Source organism: Protopterus annectens, chromosome 1.part2 (genome assembly GCF_019279795.1).
Source record: "Protopterus annectens isolate FY-2018-M chromosome 1.part2, PAN1.0, whole genome shotgun sequence".
NCBI classification, from domain to species: domain Eukaryota; kingdom Metazoa; phylum Chordata; order Ceratodontiformes; family Protopteridae; genus Protopterus; species Protopterus annectens.
The window spans coordinates 116,366,405-116,385,107 of NC_056727.1; the positions used below are offsets into that span (position 1 = coordinate 116,366,405).

At 40.5% G+C, this 18,703-nt stretch overlaps 1 protein-coding gene across 1 annotated transcript in view; it reads left to right on the forward strand.

Moving 5' to 3' along the window:
* Positions 1–18,703, forward strand: part of SPTBN1 (spectrin beta, non-erythrocytic 1) — a 2,377,138-nt gene that overhangs the window by 1,173,545 nt on the left and 1,184,890 nt on the right. The window contains exons 10-12 of the mRNA XM_044055150.1: positions 9,305–9,422; positions 10,362–10,520; positions 14,135–14,437. Of these exons, the coding sequence (XP_043911085.1) occupies positions 9,305–9,422; positions 10,362–10,520; positions 14,135–14,437 (580 nt within the window). The remainder of the gene's footprint in view (positions 1–9,304; positions 9,423–10,361; positions 10,521–14,134; positions 14,438–18,703) is intronic.

Below are 18,703 nucleotides of genomic sequence, written 5' to 3' on the forward strand. Positions count from 1 at the left end.
CAAACCAAGAATGATTTTAATTGTACCAGACTGGCCACGCCAACACTGGTACCCACTCATGAGCAGTGTGTCACAAATATCTCCATGGCACCTGCCTCAGACCCCTTCCTTGCTGTTCAGCAAGAGAACCAAATTCTGCACCCTCAGCTTCCAACATTGAACATTGCAGCCTGGCTAATCACTTAAATTCACCCTTATCCCTCAGCAAACCTGTGATGCATGTCATCTTGGAGGCAAGAAGACCTAGTACTAGAAAATCTTATGCTGACAAATGGAAAATATTCTGTGCCTGGAACCAATCTTTAGGGATGAGCACAGCAGCGCCCAATTTACCTCAGATTTTGCAGTACTTAACTGAGATGCTTCACAAGGGCCTGTCTTTTTCCTCTATTAAAATCCCCGCTTCAGCTATTTCAGCTCACTATAACGCAGAACCATCCCTTTTCTCTCATCCACTGCTCAAGAAGTATCTCGGAGGGGCAAAGAACTTGAGACCACCCTGGAGAGCTCCTTACCCCTGCCTGTGACCTTAACTTTGTTTTGGAGAAGCTCACTCTACCTCCTTTCAAGCCAGCTGCTACTGCAGACTTAAAATTTCTTTCTTGGGAAACAGCCTTCCTTTTAGCAGTCACTTCAGCTAGAAGGATATCTGAATTACAGGCCCTTATGGCAGTGGAGCCTTTCATCATCATTCATGCAGACAGGGTATCTCTGAGGACCAATCCATCCTTCATGCCCAAGGTGGTTTCCAGTGTGGCTCTTAAATCAGTCCATTCATTTGCCAACCTTCTTTCCCAATCCACAGAACAAAGGGGAACGGATTCTGCATTCCTTGGATGTGCACAGACAACTTAGATTCTAATTGGACAGGACTAAATCTCAAAGAAAATCTGAACAATTGCTGGTAACATTTGCTGCAGGGGCAGAGGGGGAAGGCTATTTCAAAACAAACCATTTCTAAATAGATAAGCCATTGCATTCATTTCTGCTATAAGCACATGGAAAACCTGTCCCCCAGGGGATCAGATCTCATTCCACCAGGGCTGCATCTACCTCTGCAGCCTTTCTCAGAGGCGTCCCTACCAGGGACATCCTAGAAGCTGCTACCTGGAGTTCTGTACATACTTTTACCAAGCATTATCATTTACCAGTTTTCTCTAAATCCAGAGCTGGCTTTGCCACTGCTGTCTTGCAGGGCCTTATAGCTGGCCCTAATACTGTATAAACTCCTCCTCCCAACCATAGCTTTGGGAATCTACCCAAATGTAATGACTGCAACAGTGAAACATGAAGAACATAGTACAGTTGTGTACACTTACCATAAATGTAGATGTTCGAGTGTATTCACTGTTGCAGTCCTGGTTACCCTCCCTCCAGCCCCCCCTACTTTTCTCTGGCTATACCTCTACTTTCTTTTACTATGCTTAAAAGCCTTTTTTTGGTGTATTTGCTTTTGGTTGGAGGTATATTTTTGTATTTTTAATTTTATTTGCTTCCCGTTAGGAGGGCACCTGACATCTGGGACAAGAAAAACTGATGTACCCCTGATGACCTGACGTCATGGAAGGAAGGGACAGCAACCGGCGCAGGACCCAAGACTTTAATCAGGCCGACTGAGGGCAACCTGCCAGCAGATTACCCCAAATTTAATGACTGCAACAGTGAATACACTCAAACATGTACATTTATGGTAAGTGTACACAACTGTACTTTCCATTCATATATGTACGTGTTCGTACAGTGCACTGATGTATGATTCGGCGGTCATGCACCTATTTTCCATTTGCAAGGGTGCCGTGAAGTTAGCCACCTGTTTTTATGAGTTTAAAGTCAACTTTGGAGAAGTTTTTCATGGTGGTTACCTTTGCTGGTAGTGTGGGTGAGATGTGGATTTCCATGGTAATTAGTTGGTGGTCGGATCTAACCAGGGAGGAATTGACTACTGATGTTGAGCAACAGTTGCCCATGTTAGTAATAACCACGTCAAGGGTTTTGCTTCCTCTAGTGGGGGAAACGATGAGCTGGTCCAGTGCATTGGAATTAATGAATTCCAGGAAGCATTTGGCAAGTGTATTGGTGCATGAGTAGTTATCCCAGTTGATGGAGGGGTAGTTGAAGTCACCCGGTATGAGAGTGTTGGGTTGCACCCTAACAGTTTCTAGGGTGCTTAGAAACGTGGAGTGAGAGTCTTGGGACATGGTTGGGGACCTATAGCAGGCTACAACCTGAATCGCTGTCTTACCCACTATTAGTTGTACCTGAAGTATCTTTGATGCGTTATGCTTTTTGATCTAAATGTATCATATTCTTGCGTCTGTAAATGTGTGTGCATGTATGTGTGAGTATTAGCATAGCCTTTTATCTGTAAATATGTTTTGTTTATGTGATCCTATTCACCCGGGCAGTGCTTGTAAATGGCCCATTGAGATCAGTGCACTTCCCCAGTAATCAAATATAAAATAAACCAAGGACATTAATCTAGATATGTACCCCTGTAATTCATGGTATATAACTGTTGTAATTTTACATATAGTGATACACTTTTACATCATATCCACTCCCATAGCCCAAGATCACAATATTATATTAGCTTTAACTTGCTTCTGACCAGCCTTTCCTGTCTTATTGCAGTATAAAGCTTGTATAGCTTACAACTAAAAAAATACTTTTACTTTGATTCCTGTATATGCTAACACCCCCACCTCACATTTAAATTACCTCAGGACTGCACTCTAAACTGCTTTATATTATAATATTCAGTTTAAATAATGAAAATCTTAAGCAAATATAAGAACAAAAACTATCTACTTCATTCTCTTCAGTGTCTTTCTAAAATGTAATAACTCTCTCACTCTCAGATATGTAAAACTTACCAGTAAGATCAGTCAACTCATTCTATACAATATAGCACAAATTAAGCTTCAGGCTGACATCCACCCCAACCCAGGGCCACACACCCACACCCCTCCTTGCCCAGCCATTTCCCTCCCAGCCCTACACCAACCTATAGCCACCATACTGCTAACCACCATCCCTCCCCCCACTTCCAGAAACCAACAACACTGACCTAGTTTTTATTAACTTTAACCTCCACAGCATCATAAATAAAATTACTGAATTCCATGCTACTCTTAACTCCTACTTACTAGACATTGCAGCAATAATAGAAACCTGGTTAAAGTCTGACATTAAAGACAAGGAAATTATTACAAATGGATATAACATAATTAGATTAGACAGACCAAACAAAAGGGGCGGTGGTATCGCCATTATGTATAAAGACACACACAAACTTGAACTACTGAACTGTGCCCCTCCTGACCTGTCCAAGTCCGAAATCCTAACAACATACCTAGTAATAAACCCTAACAAAACTATTATTATCATAACTGCCTATCTCCCGTCTGGCAACAAACCTACCCATAATTGAAAATCTTCTCTCCTGGGCATCATCTAATTTTAACCAGGAAATCATTATCCTAGGAGACTTCAACCTGGACTGGCACTCCTGCAACTCCAACAACCCCTCCAATTTCACCCAAATCATATCCTGTCCAACCCGATTAAATAAACACTCAAAAAAAGCAGTCCACTCTAGACTGGATACTGACTAACAAACCCAAACTAGGTTACTTAGCAGGCTGCCTTCTAGACTCCCTCATTGACCACTCACCTACATTCCTGTACAGAAAACAAGTTCAGACACAAATCAGCCCAATATATAAGTTTGTCCGAGACAAGAAAAATTCCTCCCCCTCCATTTTCAACCTTCTACTTCAGCAAAGTAACTGTTCACCTCTTAGAAACCTCCCACTTCATCAGGCAGTCCTTTACTTCAACAATACCTTTCTTAAAACAGTCTAGCGCCCACAAGAAAAATAAGAGCAAAAAATAGGCACATGCCTTGGCTAACTAAAGATACCATAACACTGCTGAAACAGAGACAGGGCATGGTCCATATACCACACCACCAAAAATAAAACAAACCACACAACATATCAACAGCTCCGAAACCAGGCCAAGAAACGGATAAAAACAGACAAACAAAACTACTTCTTATCATGCCAACAAACCTACCAGTACAATCCCAAAAGATTTTGGCAAAACATTAACAATCTTCTCAACCCAGGCTATATCCCAACCCCCCCCAGCCACCTCCAAGGTTACTGACCCAGTAGCTACACAATTTAATACCCACTTTATTAACTCAATCACATCACTTCTTGGTAATCAGACTAATCAACCTCTCACCGTACCTGCTCCCTCTTCTGATTCCCCCACTCCTTTCTCTTTTACCGCAGTCCAAACTAACTACATAAAATCACTCCTTTCCAAGCTCACACCCTGCTGTTTAGCGGCTGACCCAACTACCCAATGAATTCCTTCAAATTGCTGTCCCCTCAATAGCCTATCAGTCTCTGAACAATATGTACACTATCTATAGAAAATATCTCACATCATTCTCCTACGCAAAGGCGGCCCCTCTTAAGAGATCTAACAAACTACCGTTCCATAGCCATCCTCTCCTCTCTAGCCAAAGTCTTAGAAAAATGCATTCACTTCCAACTCCTCACCCACCTCCTCAATCACAACCTCTTCTCCACCACACACAACATGGCTTTAGGCCAAAACACAGTACCAGCACTGCCCTAGTATCTTTTATAAACACCATTCAGGGTCTCATAAATGGAGGCTAAATGGTCTCTTCCATATTCCTTGACATATCAAAAGCCTTTGACACCATTTCCCACCAAATCCTACTAAGTAAACTATCATCCCATGGCCTCAACACATCAGCCCTGTCTTGGTTCCATAGTTATTTCTCTAACCATCAGCAAGCCACCAAATGGGAAGACACTCTTTCTCCCCTTCTGCCCACCACTGTAGGTGTACCACAAGGATCCATAGTTGGCCCCCTTCTCTTTACAATTTTTACTAACAACCTCAGCTCTTCAACCCAGTTAGCCTCCATAGTCCAGTACACCGACGACTCTACACTAATCTGTCTGCTCAGCCCTCATCCCTCAGGATCTACAAACAAAAATGCAGAAATCTTTCCAGGATATAGAAAATTACCTCACTAACCATCAACTCATACTAAACCCTAACAAAACCAAGTTAATTGTTTTCAATTATAATAAACCCAAAACACGTCAGACCCCACTTTCAATCCTTTCCACAAACAGAACCAAAATAGAACCCACTAACCAAACCAAACTTCTGTTCATCACAATTGATGAAAACCTAAGGTTCATCACAATTGATGAAAACCTAAGGTTCTAAAGCCATATCTCCCTCACCATCAAAAAAGTCCACTCCAAACTAGGCACCTTATATAGAATTAAACCTTACGTTACAGAAAGTGCCAGACTAGCCACTGCCTGCACACATCTACTTTCCACCCTCCTCTACAGCTCCTAATTATTTACAAACATAAATAATCTAGAATCCTCCTACAACAAAATTGCCAAATTCGCTATAGGCCACCCTTACAGAACCAACCACTGTTCAGTACTCTCACAACTCAAATGGTTAGAACTCCCAAACCTTCTAACATTAAACCAACTGCCCATAGCCCACAAAATAATTATCCAACCACACGACTGCCTGGCACTCTCTAACCTAATCCAACCCAACAGATCACTAAGATCCTCTAATAAGCTAATGTTAAAGATTACTCAGCCCCACAACACACAAGGCACCGCCCTCTACTCCTATAAAATTGCCAAACTCTGGAACACTCTTCCTCAACCTGTAGCTACAAATCCTAGCATTCATGAGTTCAAACACCTCTTCAGGGAACATCTAGCAAAACACTGGCTCTGCTCCTGCCATACTCCTGGCTAGTCCACCTACTACTCCCTTATACCACCCTAAACTAGCTCATTCCCACAGCTACAGTTATTATTTGCTGAAGGCTAACTTGGTCCAACACTCTCTTCCAGTTAGCAATGTAAACACACATACTGCTTTTTCTTATAACTGTTATGGAGACTGCATTGCTCTATCTTGACAAACTGTTTCACAGTGTTCTCACTATTAATTCTTGCTGTTAATTCATCTCAAATTGTGCTAATTTGGTTAATTTTGATAATTAGTTTTTAATTACTATACTGGATTTGCTTTGTACATTGTAAATATTAACATGTCAATTGTTTGTTCAGTATTATTTATTTGTATGCGAGGACCTTTTCTCCCCAAGCCTCCTCTGACAATGGACCTCGTGCCCAGTCGGACATTATCCGGTAAACAAATAAAATAAATAAATAAAATAATGACAAAGTGTGATATATTCTTTGCTGTTCACCAAGTTTAGCAAAAGTCTACTTTCTCAGCTGCTTTTTCTTGCAAAATCATATTTCACATCTATTACTACATCTAGTTGGATTGATGCTTTATAGTGTCCCATTTGTTCCCTAATTTCAGTGTTGCTCTTCTTTATCTCCATTTCCCAACATCAGTCTTTGGTTCAAGTCCAAAGTACTCCTGATTCTTCTAGTCAGCTCCTGTACTTTTTGTCTCATAACGACTGTCCTTTGGAACAGTGGAAATTATTTCACTGCCAGTGTTTCTATTAGCTTTGTCATCAGAAGAATGAGAAGCAGGGTCTCCTCCTGGCTACTGGTTCACTCTTTGTTGGATACACTTTTTTTGTTCCTTCTTAGACTGTTCTGCTGTTGATCCTCCAGGCAGAAATATTCTAAAGACAGAGGGTTACAGCAGCTTGAATCTCACACCTGCTTCCCTGATTGCTGGAATAAAAATACTTCAATTTTGCTTGGTGTGCAGTGAATTATAATTTTCCACAAACACTATCTCCATTTAGTAATATTTTTCCTTTATGAATTGGTTTTATCAGGAGCAATTCTACTGGTGTCATTGCATTTTTACTAATATTGTTCTTAGCTGTTTTCTCATGGCCAGATCTGGAGCGTGCACATGATGTACCATTTTAGTCAGCAAATCCTGCTCTGCAACACTATCCAGCTGCTTATTTGTACTTTGTAAAACTAATATGGTCTGTTCTTTCCATTTGCCCTGGTACAGCCAAAAATGTCATTTTTTTTTCTTTGTCCTGTCTTCTGACTCTCTGGTTCTTCTTCATCAACCTCATACTCAGTTAGCTTTTTCTTCATTTCAGCCTCTGATTTTTTTTTTTTTTTTTGTAGTTTTTATCAGTTCATCTGAATAGTTAGTTAAAGCTTTTTCTATTTTTCCCATCCTTCTTTTTTATTTGAGTTGATATATTCCTTCATTGTTTCTCTTACTTTAAACACCTGTGTGAGTGCATTTGGATTATTTTTTCTCAATTACTGAAAGCCACCTCCTGTATCAAAGCTGAAACTTGAACTGCTTTTTGCTGAACAGCTGCAGGATTTTTTCCAGCCTGTATGTCTCTTCTCCTTTTCTGGCCGATTTTTTCACAGGTTCTCCAAATTTCTTCTTTGCTGGTAACCAGATGGTTTAATTACTATTCAGTGACTGAATTTTACCTGAACTGACAGTAACTGTTTTCACAGTTTATCTTCACCCTGGGAGAGCTCAAATCAAGGTGTTGATCAGTCTGCAACCATCTTGGAAGTCTTCTCTCTATTAAATGTTGAATGTGTTTGTAATTTTGGCTCCTTAGTAACTGTTTTAAAGATTGAATTGCATATTTATCATAACTACCCATGGATGGTCTCAACCTTTGCGGTTTTAATCCCTTCTTTTGTGTTGCAATGTTTTACTCTTCATTTCTGCCATTAGACCTACAAATAAATTCTCTGCACAGAGAGGTCAGATGCTCAAGCCATTTCATATATCTGTTCTACCACCAACTCCAAGAGGCAGATGAACATGGATGACCTGGGTCTTAGTCAGGGCCTTATTCCCTTGCATCCATTGAAACTGACCACTGTTGCAATCAGTTTTAACCAAATAGCATTCCATTCAATTTAACTGTTGTGCCAACCGCAGACTTTGAGTGGCAGAGGAAATTGTGCTTTTTTCTGAACAATTTTTTCTAAACTTTTGTTAGTGTGTGTGGACTATACAGCCGTATACCCCAAAAGTTCAGCACTTTTTCAACTTTGTTTATATGGTATGCTGTACTTGTTGTCCTTATTTCAGTAATACATTTTGTTCACTTGCAATACACATGCATGCATTGTCACTGACCATAGACCACACAAAAATTCATCAAGAATAGTTTATGTATATTTGATGAAGTAGAACAGTTAGTACAGTGTTGTACAGTTTTTGTTTATTGCTCTGAGGATATCTTTTGCCCAGCGGAATGTACTTTGGAAGGGTCATTTGGATCTCCAACTAAAGCTGTCCAGTTTGGGGTACTGTAACCTCCAAAGTCATGTCATTCTTTTGAAGATGTATCGTGCCATTTTTCTAAACAGTGAAGCAAGCAGTAACATTCCTTATACAAGTCCCTCTTTTACAGTTTTTACCTTTGTTTTCTCAGCTCTAGTATGCATTAGAGCCAAATTCGGAGACAGAAGATACACATATACTCATAGAATGAAGCACTTTCAGCAACTTAAAGGCCATCAAGAAGAGTTATGTCAAAAGTTAGTCATGTAATTGCACCTTTACACAAACTCTGCAAAAGAATCCACCATAGGAACCATATGATCTCTGATAGGACAGCCTATGAAGGATATATGTAATGCTATCTCTCCTTTAGGAGTGCTTTATTGTATATTTCAGCCAGTTTATCCCCTTTGCAGAGATTTCTGGAGCTGTATTATCTTTGCTTGGATTGAAATTGAAAGTATTTTTGTTTCTCCAGTTCAATTGCATGTCTTAATATCTTAATATACATAGAATACTAAAATATTTGATGAGAAGCTTGCTCAACATGAAAATTTTCCTTTTAAATTCTGTCATGCAAGTACCCTGAAAAATAGTCCAGACTGTAAAGTCTTCAGCAAAAACATTTCCCTGTCCTCACATTAAATCTCTGCCTCTCACGTTTTACAGAGACACTATTTGAGAGGTTGAGAAAAATTAAATGTAGCCTAGTCACAAAGAAATGTGTACAGTGAACAAGTTAGATTTGTCCAAGAAGCAATAAAAAAATAAGAACTCCATAAATGAGCAATATATAATGAAATATGTACATGCTTGAGTATGTGGTGTTATCCTTTAATTGTGTAGTAGTTTGTCTCAAAATACAATGGTGAAATCAAGTAAATATGGGGTGGCAAGCTGTCCACAGCTCCCCCTGAGGAAAAAACATAGACTGTTGCTGGTCTTTTTCATGTCTTAATTCTGTTTCTTTTTTTCTTTCTTTCTTTTGTTACTTTAGATTCACTGAAAAAGGCAACCTGGAAGTACTTCTCTTTACCATCCAAAGCAAGATGAGGGCAAACAACCAGAAAGTATACATGCCAAGAGAAGGAAAACTCATCTCAGATATTAATAAGGCAAGTGCTCTAAATATACATTCAGGTCTTCCTCTAGTTTTAAGCATTTAATTGGCTGCAGTATAGCCACTTGGTCAGTTTGGGATAGTAATCCTGCATTTGTTCTCACATATCTACAGGTAATTTGAGTTACTTTCCTGAGTTCTTGCTAGGCTAGTCCATAGTCTGGCAGTTGGTTCTAAGTTTGTCAGACCATAAAATGTAGTGATAGCTAATGGACCATCATTTTTAATTCTCTCTGCCACTGGTAGTAGGTGCCACTACTTTGTCATTTACCAGCCAGTTGCGGCTAGCATGCATTAATTCTATTCTGAAAAGCCTGTTGTGGTCTTAATCTGGAAAATATGTGGCAGGAACCTTATACTCCTCCAGTCCCAATTAACTAGTTTTGTGTTAAGGTGCCATTCTGATATGGTGGAGATGGGGCACATCCTCCAGTGTATTCACCTTGTTGGTCCTGATAACTACTTTAAACATGCATCTGTACATGCATAAACTGCTGTCCACAAAGTAAACCATCACTTATGTTGCTGCCATGCTCAGCTGTAGCATGTCGCCCAAACCTAACATCATGTCCATTGGACTTCCTGTTTAGATGACTTTGTCACAGCCACTTTACCCTTTCTATTCTGGGAAGAACAGTGCAGTAGGCTTTAAAACCATGCAGTTCTGGTGTGGCACAGAAGTATACCGTCTGTCCCTCAGTGAGTCAGATTACATTAAAAAAATGTACAAAAACTGATACTACTTATACCAGTCCAGTGAAGTAAGTGTAGTTTGAAAGAAAATTGTGAAATGAAAAGCATTTTCCATCTGTTGTCACACTTATGTAATTGTACCATTTTCACTCAGTGGTTATGGTAGTGTTTTTGTGGTTATTTTTTCTTGCTATGTTGTGGGAATAGAGTTAATTTTTTTCCTTTGCCATCTTTTTCATAGGCCTGGGAAAGACTGGAAAAAGCAGAACATGAAAGAGAACTGGCACTCCGAAATGAACTCATTAGACAGGAAAAACTGGAACAGCTTGCACGACGTTTTGACCGCAAGGCAGCTATGAGAGAAACTTGGCTAAGTGAAAATCAGCGCTTAGTTTCTCAGGTTAGATAGTTAAAGCAAATATTTTGATAACATTTGACAGATAAGAAAAAGTATTTCAGCTCATAGTCTCTTTAATACATTTTGAGATGAATGTCTGCTTGCCTCTCACTATGCTGAACTGATAAAGGACCTAGCAGAAAATAACAACAGTGCTTCAAGTTAAGAAAATTTTAAGTAAATGTGCACTTGTCTGAACCAGTAGTAGACTTCCAGTTCCTTTTGTAGCAGTTAAGGTGTCTTGTCTAAAATACATAGTTTAAAAATGTTGACATTCTTAATTGGCAAACTCCATATCTATTTTTTTTTTCATACAGAAAAATGTTTAACTTACAATATGCTTATATTATACTGCTGATATATGGGCATCTCAGATGGCTCTGACCTACAAGCACACAGCTATTGGCACAAGGGCCTTGCTTTCTTCAGCCCAGCAACTTTTCTCAATAGCTGTTCTGATGCCACTCTTTTACTTGCAGTCCTCATCCTTTCATTCATTTGTCCTAAGCATCCTTGTATCCTTTTACTGACCTGTTGCCAACAAGGTTCCCCCAACCTTCTTTATGAAGTCATAGTTCTCTGAGTCCTCCTACAATATGATACCCATATTCCCATCTATGTGCATTTTGTTCACTTGTTTGTTCACAAGAGGTGTACATTGTACTCCGTTATAGCCTTACCAAGAAAATCTGTAGTGGAAGGATGGTCCCAGTATTCATTTCCCTAGCAGTGCTTCCTCAGTAGTACATATCCATAGCAGAGTCTGCGCGGAACAGTTCTGCCTTGCGGAGAACTTTGAGTCCATTGTTGGAATTATGAGAGGCTGGAAACAAATCCCTGTTCACATAAATAACGTGGACTTTGAGACACCTTACCTTGCTCTGTGAAACATTCTCTTGTTCACTTTGGGGTGGGTTATTTATGCTGTCAGTGGTGTACATGTGCACTTCTCTCTCTAGCATGCTCTAGCAGTTTCATTGGTGATGAAGGTGTATGGTAACTAGTTTTGGTACTACCTGTAAATTTGCTGCTGTAAAACAAGAGACATGCAGATTGTGATTTAAGGTTGATTTCTCTGTGGAAGGTGTAGTGTGTAACTGACAGATATGTAGAAATATTTCTGAAAGTCACAGTATAAGGAAAGAAACGCAATATCAGCAGACTAAATGGTTACAGGGCAAATTGTATGTAGCATCAATATCTGTTAATTGGTGCTCTGTGCAGTCTGTAGTTTTTCATGGTACCTGGAATGCTGGGACATTCATCGTGAATGAGGTGTCCGAATAATTCTGCCTCACAACTGTCTTAATAGAGGACTTTTTACTACATACTTTGATATACAGAACTGTGTTGTAGTATAGTTTATCTCACAAGTCATCCTGCAGTTGTATTACAGACCTTAATGCATGTAAGTGACCTGTGCTTTGTAGTACAACACTTCAGATCATACCAGTTTGTAGCCTTAATCACTGAGTAACTACAGATGTAATAAAATTCATCCACTAGGATCTGTTATCACACTAACTACGGATATAAAGACAATGTGACATAATCAGGTCTGCTATGTCAGAATAATTGGGATGATTTTTATTCTTAGTTGATAGTCTTTATAATGTAATTATTTTCTTGTCTTCACTAGTGGAGTAATGTTGCATGGTGGGGAGCTCCCTCACGGTTCCCTTGCTGTTTTTTTTCTGTCATCTTAGTAACTGTCCAGCTCAAAAGTCACTGTTTGAACCCAGGTCATTGAGGCTATACACAGATGTCTTGACCAGCACTGATAGCTAGCTTTTCCCTAATCCACTTTTTTTTATTTAGTTTATATTCTTTAGTGGTCATTCAAAGATGTATGGCTAATATTAACAATGGTTCATTTGTATTTAGGAGATTTTGTATAAATGGATTTCGGAAGCTTGGTATGCTGGTGTAATGTGTAGCACATTTTTTTGAGCTAAGAACTGCTTAACCCTACTACTGGCATTCAGTAGTCAGGCAGGACATTGCTGCAGTGGGTAGTGCTGTTGCCTCACAGAAAGAGGTTCTCCAGATCAGTTCTTGGCTGGGGTGGAGTGTACATGTCCTCCCTGTGCTCGCTTGGGATATATCCAGTGGGTACCAGCTTCCTGTCACATTCCAAAGACATGCATTTGGTAGATTGGGCACATTAAATTTGCTGTAGGTGTGAGTGCATGTGCAAATTGGCTCTAGATGATAGCCACTGTTAATACAACTTTCTGTGCTAACATGGGGCGTTGATGGATGGAAGGATAGATGGGTAGGTGTATGGGTTCAGTAGTCAGGTGGGTGGATTTGAACAGAACCCTTTTCAGACTTTACCAGGGCATACATTAAGAATATTTAAATATAAACCAACTGCAACTGGATATGTACCAGTAGTACGAATAAAGCAGATTAGAAGGAAGAAAACAAAAGAAATTAGTAGCATATATATTATCTGTGCAAGCAAATGGATTACCTGCTGTGTAGTAATACAGATAAGTATAGAAATGCAGTATCCAGCAGAATACTGAGAGATATCGGGCACCTTATTAAAACGTGAACCTGGACAATATATCAGAATGATTAGTGGTGTGACAAACAACTAACTAGTACAGTAAAATGAACATGCACTGTTTTTGCAACAGTAGCATGTAGCATTATATGTCCATCTTTGATAGTTACAGTGTAAAGACTGTCCACTATGAATAAAAGTCATCCCGATTATTCTGACATTAGAGAATTTATTATGTCATATTGTCATTGTATCCATAGTTGGCGTGATGACAGTTCATAGTGGATGAATTACATTTGTAGTTACTCCGTGATTAAGGCTACAGAAGAGTATGATCTGAAGTGTTAAAACTTGAGTGGTAGTATCAGGTAGTAGTATTGACCAGAGTGGACTAGGACTAAGAAAGATATGTCCCCTTCTGCAGATTTTGGTGTAGAGAAGTTGTTTGATCCTACCCGAGTGGAATGCAGGGACTGTAGAATCCCATTGTGCCAGGGGGACAGTAGTTCAAAACTGTAGGCTGAATAGAAAGTTGCCTAATAAAAGATGAGCACACCCATTTTAACTGGTGTATCGGTTAACCCTAACCAGCATTTGGCAGTGGTGCTCCACCTTAAGCATTAGTGGCATCACTCTGAAAACCTTTGAAACCTTTGTAAAGATTTGCAGGCAGCTGATGTTACATGATGACACTTTTGTAATTAGTATGATGCTGTATTCTGTTAATGGAAACAAGTTCAGTGCTAGGATTGGCTTTTGCATGTTGCTACGGTAAGAAAAGATATACATAATGCTTGTGTAGGACAAGTGGACAGCATTTTATTAAGCCTGTGTTTAGAAGGATCCATTCAGTGCTTGCACACAGGGATAAAATTCCAGGCTACACTCATGGGATAAGGCATTGTGGGTCTGTAGTAGTAGAAAGGTAGAAAACTACTGTGCTCAGAGTAATGGGTAGGTGGTATGTAGGTCAGGCTCCTACACTGCAGATCTTCATGTGTCTTACTTAAATTTCTGTGCTGAGCTGATTTGTTACTGTCTTTTGTGAAAATATCATTGTCTAGTATGCCTGACATTCTTTTTCCTTAATATTTTTCTTCTACAGGACAACTTTGGATTTGACCTCCCAGCTGTGGAAGCTGCAACCAAAAAACATGAAGCTATTGAGACTGACATTGCAGCCTATGAAGAACGAGTTCAAGCAGTGGTTGCTGTTGCTAAAGAGCTCGATGCTGAGAACTACCATGACATCAAACGCATCACTGCTAGAAAGGACAATGTCATACGCCTGTGGGAGTATCTGTTAGAACTGCTGAAGGCACGCAGACACCGACTGGAAATGAACCTCAGTCTACAGAAGATCTTCCAGGAAATGCTTTATATAATGGACTGGATGGATGAAATGAAGGTAATTGAGGAGGGGACATGTTTGCTGAACCACTTTCTGGAAATCTGCATTTAAGTTCCATTATGCTTTTCCTTGTGTGTTTGTGTGTGTGTATATATAGATATATATATATATATATATATATATATATATATATATATATATATATGTATATTATACAATGCATTATGCTTTTCCTTGTATGTATATACATATATTATACAATGAATTGGCAGTAATCTTCAAAAATGGGCATGCTGATTGGTCAGCCCAACCAGCATGCCCATTGTAAATCCGACAATATACCAATGGGAGAAGGTCCGGTCACCCGGACTTTTTTCCATTAGTATAGCTCATAATATTTTCACTTTTTCTTTCTTTTTGAATAAATTTACAAAATTGAAGGCCTCAAACGAACAAGGGAGACGGCGCAGAGAAAAATAAGAGGATAATCGGGTACCTTTCTACAAAACTAAAGCAACGTACCTGATTATCCTTTTATTTTCTCTGTCCTCGCTCTTCCGGTTACTTTTTTTCTTTTATTTAAAAAAAAAAAAAAAAAAAAAGGCAACAAAGATCTTCCTTTCTCCATTGCTTCCTTTGCACAGCACTGATGTATTGCGTAAGCATGGGAACACAAGTCCCAAACGCATGCGCAGTACATCAGAAAAGCCCCAGACTACTGGCAAAATGCAGAAGGGCACCACGGAGGCATTATGCAAGGACATTATTAAGTATTTTTTTCTCAAATAATGTCATTGTATAATAGCAATAACCGACTCAGTGGTGTGGTATATTGAAGGTTTACCCAGGGTTGGCTTTATTTAATCACATGTGCTTTGCCCTCATGATTAACCCACTCCAGTCGTGGTTAAATCTTAATTGTACAATGACTCCCCCATTAATATTCCAAAACGTGCATGCTGATTGGCTAGTGTGCCCGCTATAAATCCCACAGTATACCAGTGGAAAAAGGTCCGGTTGCCCGGACTTTTTTCCGTTGGTATAAAGTGTCCAAAACCTTTTTTTTTTTTTTTTAATAAACAAAAAAAGAAGAAGAAAATGGAGCAGTGGAGACTTACTTTTCTCCGTTGCTTCCATTTCAAAGCATTGATGTACTGGGTATGCGTAGAAACGCAAGTCCCATACGCATACGCAGTACATCAGCACAAAGAAGCAGTATACCACCAGCAGCAGAAGAACAGTAATGCGCTATTATACAAAGACATTATTTAAGAAAAGTACATTTTTTTTTCTTAAATAATGTCATTGTATAATAGCAATAACTGACTCCGTGGTTGTGGTATATTGAAATTTACCCATGGTTGGCTTTATTTAATCACTCAGGCTTCGCCCTCGTGATTAAACCATGCCAACCGTGGGTAAATCTTCAATATACCACACTACATTGTCGGTTATTGCTTAAATATACCACACCAAGATTGTCGGTTATTGTTATAATTTCCAATTTGTTTTTCCCTTGTAGTGTGTGTGTGTTTGCTTATGTATGTAAATATATATTTAGATATATTGGTCTATCATTTACATGCTCATTTGACTGAATCACAAGTGGTTGAACACATCTGAAAGAAAATGAATCACAATCTATAGAAAAATGTAGAAGTCTGTAGATGGTATGTAATGGAGTCATTCCTGATCGTAAGAGTTATTAGAGAAGTGAGTCTGAGAGAGTATGCATGGATTGCTAATGGCCACTCTCTTTTTGTAATACCAGATCTGTAGATGTTTATGCACCAGCACCTATTCACTATGTGTGGTGTCTTTTTCTTTTCCAAAAGTTGTGTGACCATGGATGTATGGGTGTAGACGGGCTTGCTTCCATGCAACAAAGTATTTTATGATATATTTGTTAGTGGTTTCTTTCAGTAGTGATTTAGTTATAAGTAATTGATCAAATGATGCACAGTGTGTGTGTGTGTGTGTGTGTATATATATATATATATATATATATATATATATATATAATTTTGTGTGTGTGTGTATTGGAAATCACAGATTTCTGTGGGCTGTCACTTGTATTGTGTTTGGTTAATTCAAAACAGATTGTCTTGTATGATTTGGTACACAGAGTGCACTGGCAGGACAGGTTATGGATTTGCCATATGTCTGCTGTATACAAGTAATAATTTAGGTGGTACTAATTTGATAGTTTTTTAATTATGTGGTGCTGTAGTATAAATGCTATTTTTTGTCTTTGCATCTATTAGAAAAAGATACTAAATGTGGTGCTGGTATGGACCTGTGGTGAAAATGGTGACTGAAATCAATTTTCTGGCCCAAGGACTTGGGAAAGAGTAGTATTCTCCAACATTCTGTTTGGTTAATTTGGTATGCTTGTCATTCACACTGCCTCAGTATCAAATGGGTTCTGTGCATGCAGAAACACCTACACTGTCAGCTTTCCAGAGCTGAGAATCCCTTTCTCTGATCCTGTGTGATAGATCACACGGACCACATGGGAGGGACGCCCCTCCCATCAGGGAAGCCTAACCCCTGTTACTTAGTCAGTTATTCAGTTTTTAGTGCCATTGTAGGACTCTCACAGTTAGTGTGTGTGTGGTAGTTTTGGCTTAAGTTTTGGCTGAGTGGGTTTTTAATATGGCTGAGCAGCCAAAACCCACTTTTAAAAAATGCACAGTGTGTGGCCACAAGCTTTCACCGGCTGATGGCCACACTCTGTGTGTTATTTGTCTGGGGGTTCCCAATCTTTCTTTGCAGTGTAGTGTGTGTGCGGGGTTCATCCCTAGGGCCCTTAAAAGAAAGGAAGGCAAAGCTGGTAGCTAAGGGTCTTCTACCAGTTTCTGCCTTGGACACGGCGACCTCAACCTCTGCTCTTCCAGTAGCTGATCACCCCCCCCCCATGCCCTTCTTCCATCCAATTTCTCTTTCCCTGATCCGGCCTGCAGTTTCAGGGTTTATGGATCCGAGGGGGTTCGGCGCCAACAGTTCTCCAACTTCGACGCCGATGATTACCTTGAGTTCCTCGGATAAGACCTGTTCGGATCCAAGCAACTATCGGGGCCGAGAACGGGGAGTCTGATCCGAGGGAATGGGAGTGTCTTCGACTCTAACGTTGTCAGATTCGAGCTGTTCCTTCGGAACCCTGGCGGCCTTGGCCCCGATCCTCACGGCGGAGCTGGGTAGAGCTTCCTCCTTGTTGGTTGCTAAGGAGCTGCGCTCTCCATCAGCGTTCGACGTGGTGGAGAGGGTTCTCTCCCAAGGATCGAGACCCCAGCCTATTTCCTTGGAATCTGCCCAGGCTCCCGTGGATTTGGTCACGACTCCCTTCAGCTTGTCCCAGGGACAGCCCATGCTAGAGGACCCCCAGGTGGATCCCATCATGGAACCCCCCGTGACTCTCGAGCTCTCTTCAGAGAGTCCCACTGAAGAGGGTCCCCTTAAGCACTCATGTAAAAGGAGGCACACGGACTGCCCCGAGTCCCTGACAGAAGATACAGACTTAGATGAAGGTGAGGGTTCCCCCAGGTCACCTCTCAAGGATGTCTCCTTTGGAGACATCATGGAGATCCTCCGCCAGAGGAGAGCTTAGTCAGCCCCAAAACCCTCTACAGATGAGTCAATATTCCTGGAGGCCTTTGGCACGGGCCCATCTACATCCTGGGTGTCCTCTCATGCGGATCCCTTAGTGGATCTTATTACCATGTGGGCATGGAAGGAGCCTGACACCATGGAGCCAATACCAAAACGCCCAGACAGGGTCCTCTCTCCTCCCTCAGACAGACAGGCCTAGTACAAGGGATCCTCGGTGGATGCTATGGTGGTTGCAGCTGCCACCAAGAGGGAACTGGCACAGGAAGGTTCCTCGGTCCACCCTCTGGACAAGGAGTCCAGGGCAGTGGATCGGTTTGGGAAGCAAGTTTTTTCTTCAGCGACTTTTTCTACTCGAGCGCTGAATTATTTGGCACACGTCATACGACTTCAGCGAGACCTAGTCATAGAGTTTGCTGTGTCGCCGGAGAACAAGTGATTATTCTCCGCTTAAATGTCGACTCTCAAATCTGTATCGAACACGTCCATCCGTCTTCTTTCCCATGCCACGGAAGGAGGGGCTAGGGCGGCTGGGACCAGTGTTGCTATGAGGCGACACTCTTGGCTCACACTGTGTCAATTCATGGATCCCTTCAAGGCATCATTCACAAATGGTCCCTTCGATGGTTCTTCCCTGTTCGGGAAGACAGTACGTGAAACACTGGTCCAGAGCTAGAAGGAAAAGAGAAGACTATGTCTGCCATTGGAGGCCACTTC